Below are 8,731 nucleotides of genomic sequence, written 5' to 3' on the forward strand. Positions count from 1 at the left end.
GCGGTTTGTAGGTGGGACCATTAGGAAACTCAAGTCTGCTTACATATGATCATTGTAAGACTAGTCAGCCTCAGGGTGGTCTTCCTCAAAATTTAGCCTGCACCTCTCCAATTTTTGCTGATCTCGCTTTGCACTTTAGCACTGCTAACCAGTTCTAAAGGAATATACGACGTTGCTTCGCATGCGTTTAGTACGCATGCCATTACTACGCGGTCGTTAGTACGACCGCATTTTTAGTTCGCATTCCTTTCCTACGCAATTCGGAACAACGAATTGCAGTAGGGGGTGCTGGATGTTGGAATAGTCTAATTTACTATTCCAACTCCAGTCTATGCGGACACTATGGAAGGTATTGGATTTTAAATCCAACACCTTCCCCCCCTAACGCAAGTCGCAGTTCCGACTTGCGTAGTAAAGGTTTTCTAAGTAACAAACCGTGCGTACTAACGTCCACGTAGTAATGGCATGTGAAGTAACGCATGCTAAGTAAACGCCGTTTACCGTTCTAAAGTGCTTATGCTTTCTCCCCTAAAGATGGTGTAAAATGGCTTGTACCCTACTGGCTTATTTAATGTACTTGTACGTCCCCAGAAATATGCTATCTGATGTACCCAGGATCTGTAAATGAAATGCCACTAATGGACCTGCAGCACTGATTGTGCCACCCACTTAAGTAGCCCTGTAAATCACGTCCCAGGCCTGCTATCACAGCTTGTGATGGAAGTTTTAAACTGCTATTTCGTCCTCACAGAAAAAGCTTTTGCCAGGCCAAACCCATCCTACTTACTACACATACGTCACCTCTAACGACCTGAACAGCACAGAGAGCAGGGTTTGGTATATTTAAAAAATTGGGTATGTACTTATAAGCTTTACGTGTCCTGGTAGTGTAAAACTCTAACATTAATTGTTCATTACTACAAGGCCTACCTCACCTATAGGATAGCACTGAGATGATAATAATGATAATAGCAATTTATAAAGCACACAACTCCTTCAGGGATTGTCTTGGCAAGGCTGAAGTGTCCTTTTTACATTTAGTAAGTGATAACTTTCAACTGGAAGCAGGTGGACAGACTGAGTTTAGAGTTCAAAGAATTGTACTTAAAAGCCCTCAGTAATGCTAAAGTGAGAATTTTAGTCACAATTCTGAAAGTGCCACTTTCAGAAAGTTATATCAACAGTTCAGTGTCTAGGTGCTCGAATTGACTTATAGTATTTAGCAATAAAGACCACATTTACAATTCTAGTGGCCTTAGTGATTTATTTCACACTTATTTACTACTTTGGAAACTGTTATAAACATTCATAGCTTGTCTTTCTTAGAAGGGCAACTCTTTTTTTGTTTTTTTGCATATATCCATACCACAATAATAATTAAACATACAAAAACATTGACATTTAAATGAAAACACAAAACAATTGTGAAATAGAACAGTCCTTCAATCTAAGAACAAAACACATGGCGGAATTCTCATTTATGTCTCAATCATGTAGTGCATCCTGCCAGTGTAGGCTAGTTGGGATTGTGTGGTGTAAGAACAGGCAGTTTGCCGTGTTTCCTGACTTCTGCTAGTCTGTTCGAATAACATCTTGACCCAACCAGCTTGGTCAATGCGTTTCGAACCCTTTGGGATTTCAGGGGTTCTCCTCAGGACTGGGACTTGGTCAGTGCTCCTGACTAAGTGAGAAGGACTAGACCCACATCCTAAACACAAGGTCACCAGATTGACTCCAAGGGCTAATTGGCTGGTCTCCTGACAAGTGCCTCAGGGACAGAACAGCTTCCCCCATTCTGGAACTAAGCACAAGGATTTTGCCTGCTGTGAGTCCTTTCCTCCTAAGTGGTGCCACCCCAGTCCTGGACCCTTGTAAGTGGGCCTAAAGAAGCTCTGCCAGCCCAACAGTGGTCCCAGCAGAACAGACGCAGCACAACACATCACATCCCAGAAATTCTTCACTGAAGCCATTGTGCAACGCATTGCCTCAAAAAACAAACAAATTTGGAACCAATGTAAGAAGCAAACCAAACTCAGGACTTCACTTTGCAATCTCAATGGAACCGCTGCTGTGCAATGCATCTTCAACTCAGGACCTCTTATTGCAAGCTCCTCTTTAACAGCATCCTTAATTATGAAGCAGGACCTTGCATCGCAGCTTCGCATCTCCCAGAACTGCTGCCGCTGCCTGATGCATCTCTGCACCAGGACCTCTTATAGCCTTGGCTGCAAGACTCATCCTCGACGCAGGAAATTGCAATACTCTCAAACAGGATTTAAGCTACTCTTGTTTGGTGGGCCGAACTGGGACCCTGTAGCCAGACCGTGCTCCACTGCAATCGGCCTGAATTTGTGACTTTGAGCTGGTCAGGTGCGACCCGATTATCATCGTTCTTTGTGCTTTTTGGCAATATTTTCAGTTAAATCTTTTAAATTTTAAATCTCAGCTTCTCTTGATTGGATTTTTGTTGTTTTGGTCTCACATTGTTTACTATATTTTGCATTATTCTGTCTAAATTGGTGTGGGACTTTTTTGTATTTCAATTTATTATTGTGTGAAATGCTGCATAAAAACTTAACAAATTGTCCTTACATTAAGTTTGACTGATCTGTGTCAAGCTACCAGAGGGTTGAGCACAGGTTAATTTAGGGTTCACTTGTGACTTCAACCTAACAAATAATTGTGTATGCTGCTTTAGAAGGGTTTCAACCTCAAGTATGTATGTGAAGTTTCCCACAAATTACATGTGGTGTTTCTTCAAAATATAACTGGTGTAACAACCAGAATACTTTCAAATTGTTTACATACATCAAACATTTGTGAGTGGAACTTGTAAGTTGATTTTACTTCTCTCTTTTTCGTTCTTTCTCACAGTGGAATATATTAAGCAGAGCTGAGTCCTTCAAGTTGTCAGTGGTTACAAATAATACCTTCACATCACATATGTTCATAAAGAGATAACAAGTGGCATATTATTAAGCTTCAACCTTCATGTTAACGGAGAAAACAGTTGTGAAATCCTACTGCCAAGCTAAGAGTGTTACATGTATGAACACATGGGAGCAGCTAATCACACCACGGTGACAGAGTTTCTCCTTTTGGGTCTCACCAGTAATGAAGAGCTTCAGATCATGCTCTTTGTGATCTTCACTCTGGTCTATCTTATCACAGTGATAGGCAATATTGGCATCTCTGTATTAATTTGCACAGATTCTCATCTCCATACACCAATGTATTTTCTTCTGTGTAATCTTGCCTGTATTGATCTCTGTTATTCAACATCAGTCACCCCAAAAATGCTAGATAACTTTCTCTTGACTAGGAAAGTAATCTCTTTCTCTGGTTGTGCTGTTCAACAATTCTGTTTCTCTGTGTTTGTGACCTCTGAGTGCCTTCTCTTGGGAGTGATGGCATATGATCGATATGTCGCCATCTGTAATCCATTGCTGTATCCAGTCATCATAAACCAAAGGACATGTGGCAATCTTTTGTGTGCCACCTATGTGGTAAGTACCGTAAATGCAACAGCGCAAGCAAGCCTTACCTTTAGTCTCTCTTTCTGTAGGTCCAATATAATTGACCACTTCTTCTGTGATTTCCCACCTTTGCTAAAGTTATCATGCTCGGACACCTCATCCAATGAGGTGGTAATTTTTGTTCTTGCAACATGTCTTGGAATGGGATCATGTGGGATCATCATTTCATCCTACTGCCGAATCATCTCAACTATCCTGATGATCCAGTCAGTGAAAGGGAGATACAAGACCTTCTCTACCTGTGCTTCCCACTTCACTGTGGTCTCTTTGTTTTTTGGGACTATTTTCATCATGTATCTACATCCAGTTTCCAGCTCTTCAATGACCCAAAATAAAGTTGTGTCTTTGTTTTACACAGTGGTGATACCTATGTTAAACCCTATGATCTACAGCCTTCGGAACCAGGAAGTGAAAAGAGCATTTCAAAAACTTATAAGAACAATGACTAAGTAGGAGTTAGGACCGATGACAACATTTTCTCAAAGTATGACGAGAACCAAAATTATGAATCATGTGACTGAGGAGCCATCACCATTCCTATATACAATTTTGTTTTCTTATTCAAACGTTGATATGATAAAGTGCATTTCAATATTAACATCTATCATATTCTTGCTTCTAAGGAGCAATGCATCTTCTACATAGTGTTCTGTCAATCTTCTAGAAATTCTGTGCATTCAACGTTCTGCCTTCTGATTAATGTTCTAAGTGTGGAGAAGCAGCATTGTATGTTCCTTTTGTATAGCCTTCTGTACAAGCAGAAGTGGAAACATTTATTTGCCAAACACATGCATTAAAATGCATAAAAAGTTCAAGGTTCACTTTCTTTTAAAGCAAAACATTGGCAATTTAATATTAACCCTTTCGCTTCAATGCCTCCCCCAATGTGTATAATGTTTTTGGGCTATTTGAGGTAGTTGGTGCTTAGGCCCTGTTGGACCTGACCCTTTTTGCAGGATTATCCCCAAACTGTTTGCTTCTTCCTCCTATTTTTTCCTAAATTGTTGTTGTTGGTTTTAGGACTCTGGGCACTTTACCACGAACTGATCAGTGCTAAAGGGCATATGCTGTCTGTGTTAATTGTTATTATGATTGGTTCTCCCTGATTGGCATATTTGATTTACTGGTAAGTCCCTAGTAAAGTGCACTGAGTGTGGCAGGGCTGGTAAATCAAATACTATTAGTGGGCCTGCAGCACTGATTGTGCCACCCACACGAGTAGTTCTGAAACGGAAACTCAGACCTGCCACTGCAGTGTCTGTGTGCAGTTGTTAACTGCCATGTCTACTTGACAGGTGCACCCACTGGTCTGGCCCTAACCTTCCCTTTTCTTACATGTCAGTCACCCCTAAGGTAAGCCCCAGGTACCCCTGTGGTCAGTGTATGTGAAAGGTAGGACATGTGCTGGTGTGTGTGACATGTCCTAATAGTGAAATACAGCCAATCTCGTTTTTCACTATTGAAAGGCTATCTTGCCCTATAGGACATAATGGGGAATGCTTTGCAACATTTTACAAGCATATCTTCCGAAAGGGATAAGATTGAAAAATAAAGTTTAGGCATTTTCTTGTTTAACCATTCTGTGTGCCTCTGCCTGTTTGTGTATTGAATGTTTTGGAGCAACAGGCACTGGGGAGGTGGATTCTCTCAGACAGCCACTGGGGAGGTTTCCTGAATGAGTCAGCACTAGGTTGAATAGGCCTGATCTGCATGTACCTGAATAAGGCTGTGCCTGCCTTCTACAATGCTGGCTCCGCCCCCTGTGGTATTTCTGAAGCCAAGGCTCACACTGACAATAGATGTTGTTGTGCACTTGCGGACTGCACCCCAGAACTGGTTTGAACTGGGCTCATAGCCCATTGCACAAAGAGAACAAAGACATTTTAGGGTATAAGTATCAGACCCAAAACCCCTGAAATTTAGACTGCTGGAATCAAGAGGAGCCTTTGCCAAGGAGAAGAGCTGGAGAAACTGAGTAGAAGTTCTGCCCTTACTGTGTGTCTGGGGTTGGCCTGCAGTTGCTGTTTCTGCCAAGTGAAGTAGAAGGACTTTGCTGTGTGCTCTGTTCCCTGCTTGAGGAAAGTCTCCAAGGGCTAGGAGTAGAGATTGGCTCCTGTTTTGAAGTCTCAGAAACACAAAGACTTCACCCCCAGCTCCACTGAACTTCCTTGCTGAGAGTTCTGACCTGCCAGGAGTGCCTGTGACTGTGTGGGTCCTCTGGAAGTTGTTTCAGCTGCTGGGAGCTGGAAAGCAATGCAACAACAAGAAAATTGACACTTCACTCTTTTGACAGATTTTCCGACACAACGCTGTGGTGTGAGAAGAATCTCCCCGCACAGCCGTGCCACTGCTGAAACCGAAGCAGCGCATGTTGCCGCTGCAAGTATCGACGCATCAAGGGATTGCGGCTGAAGAAACTGACGGCGGGACGCTCAACGCCACTTCATCGTTCGCCGTCACATCCCAGATTTCCACGCATCGTCCCTGTGCAACAAGTTTTCCCCGACGCATCACCCGCAGATCAGAGTCATGTCAGAATCGATGCATCTCTTCCCCCTACAGACTGGACCTAATGCATCGCTCCCCTGTGTACAGCGGAACTGTCGCATCGTTTCCATGAAGGTCTTAGGAATGACGCAGCTCTTAGTTTTTTGACGCTTCTCAAAGTTGCGGCTATTTGGCTTGGTGAACTTTGTCGCAACAACATGAACTTTGCAAGAAATCACGCATCCGTAGTTTTCTATGGACTCAGTTGCTAAAACCTTTTTAAAGTCACTTTTCTTAATACTTGTTGGTTTGATTTTTGTGTTGTTTTGGTCTTGTTAAGTTTAAATAAAGATACTTTATGTTCTAAACCAGTATGGTGTCCATTTGTGGTATTATCACGGTGTTACTGTGAGTGTTGGTACAAATACTCTACACATTTCCTTTGGGATAAGCCTGTGTGCTCATGCCATGTCACTAAGGGGGTGAGCAGGGGTTATCTAGAGTGTGTATCCCCCCTACCCTGATTAGAAGAAGGGGCCCTATTTGGACAAAGGTACCTACCTCTAGCAAGTAGAGACTTCCATTTCTAACACTGGTGGTCAGCAGTGAGGATTTGAACTTGTATTTGTACTTGACCCAGGGTGATTGGTGTACATCGCTAGTTTAGCGCAGACAGCTCGCAACCACATACTGTTTTTGATTTGTTCTATTTTTGATCTGACGCATGAGTATCCACGCATCATGTCTCTGAGTAGTAAACCTGCTGCAGGATTGGAGTTTGACATTGAAATGTTAAGCAGTTACAAAGTAGAGCAACTCAAGCAGTTCTCCAGGAGCCTTGGATGTCCCAAGAGGAGCAACTCTAGGAAAGAGAAGCTACAGAAGGCCTTAGGGGCCTGCTGGGAAGGCAGAGACGCTGGGGATGAAGCAAATGTGGATGGGGGTGTGCCAGAAGGCTGTATCAGATCATCCCAGGATTGGCCTGTTAGGAGAGCAGCCTCTGGGGCTGACAGCAATCATTCTTCCTTGAATTTTTATCCAGAGGACTTGGAGGAAAGGCAAAGGGCCAGCGATCATGAATTGGAGGTCTTGAGACTAAAGGCAGAGTGAAGCACGAACACTTGTGCCTTGGAAGAAAGAAAGTTGAATTGAGAATGAGAGAGCTTGATGTGCAGCTCAAGGGGCATGAGTGTCTTAGCCAGGAATTAGGAAAAGTGTTTAGCCCATGAGGTGAGCTTGTCTGGGTTAAAGTCCAGCTCAGATGGTGGCAGCAAAATTGTAGTGTCTAGTGCTGAGGGAGAAGGACACATACCCAGAGATGTGGCGCTTGACTTGAAGGAGGGGGTTGACATATACCAAGTGGTTCAGGGTTATGCAGTAGCTCCAGTAGTGTGCAGTGTCCCTGAGGTGGATTTGGCATGGGGGTTCATATTCCTAATGGTGGGAGGGACACTCTAATGACTTTAGATGAGAGGTGCAGGGAGAGGGGGTTCCACCAAGGTAGAAGCCTTGGTATGGGTGTGTGGAGACCTCTCAGAAGAGTGTGGGTTGAGTGACAGTGACAGTCAGACACTGTCTTGCCAATCTCAGGAGTGTGGTGTGGGGTACTTGTATGTGGTATTGAATGGTGAGGTAAAGGATATCTTGGTTAACATGTGTGGGGCTGTGTTATTCAATTGTTGGAGAGCATATTTTAAGTCCCTGTTTTCCAGAGCTATGCCAACAGCCGGTGCAGTGTGAGTTCGCTAACACCAGGGATCTTGCACTGGAGGCAGACCTTCTGGTAGATTATAGAGGGCCTGAAGAAGCTTTTGGGAGTGATCTTGCAGGGGGTGGCTCAGGTTTCCCCCAACCAAGTGAGGTAGGGGTGGTTTGTTGTAGCCCAGATGGGTCTCAGTGTTATGGGAGGGGTGTAGGGTCCCATGTGCTGCATCAGAGGAGAAGGGGTGGGGGAGGGCTGTGTCCCAAGGTGCCTGAAACCCAGTCCCAAGGTCTGGTTGGCTCCATGAGTGAAACACCAGGAGGGGGACCTAGTCTGTACCGAGAGGTCATCCCCTGAGAGGGATCCCGAAGTATCAGGTGGACTGAAGGGGACAGCTGTAGCAAACATTCCATCAGTTCTGGTGTGTGGCTGCACCGCTTCAGTGGGGAAGGTGCATGAGTGCAGAGAAAAGGGTGAGGCGGATACAGTCCATAGTGGAAGGACCAGTGGGTCAGGGGTTGCCAGCTCTGAGGTCAGAGCACCCTGTACTGACCCTGTATAGGGCACTTCTGGCCTGGGGGGTTTCAAGCTCTGTCAGATGGACAGGAGGCTGGAACCTGTGCCAGGCGGACTCTCACACAACTCATAAGAAGTGTGTTTACCTTGGAGGGGTCGCTGTACTCCCGTGGAAGTCCTGGGTTGCCAGGCGCAAGTACAGCCTAAGGGTACAGATCCTGGGTTGGAGGACCAGGTTCAGGGTATCCCTCCTTACGTGGAGAAGGGGCGACTGCTAACAGTGCCCCTACCAGTTTCTCTTTTGGGGGTACTGCTCCAGGTAGGAGGGTGCAGAGCCCCATGGAGGATGACCAGGTGAAGAAGAGCCTACCCCAGTCCTGTGTCAAGCCGCAGGGTACAGACCCAGGGCTGGTGTACCAGTTGCAGGATAGCACCCCTGAACTGGTGGGAGAATTGTGCAGAACACCTGCCACAGGTGCTCTGACAATTA

The 8,731-nt window shown here is 44.8% G+C and overlaps 1 protein-coding gene across 1 annotated transcript; it reads left to right on the forward strand.

Moving 5' to 3' along the window:
• The first annotated feature begins 3,056 nt into the window (after positions 1-3,056).
• On the forward strand, positions 3,057-3,989 carry LOC146854052 (olfactory receptor 5AR1-like). Its single transcript, XM_085650493.1, has one exon. The coding sequence runs from the start codon at positions 3,057-3,059 to the stop codon at positions 3,987-3,989; it is 933 nt and encodes a 310-aa protein (XP_085506619.1).
• Positions 3,990-8,731: the final 4,742 nt, after the last annotated feature.

The sequence above is a fragment of the Triturus cristatus genome, chromosome 4_1 (genome assembly GCF_964204655.1).
Source record: "Triturus cristatus chromosome 4_1, aTriCri1.1, whole genome shotgun sequence".
Lineage (NCBI taxonomy): Eukaryota > Metazoa > Chordata > Amphibia > Caudata > Salamandridae > Triturus > Triturus cristatus.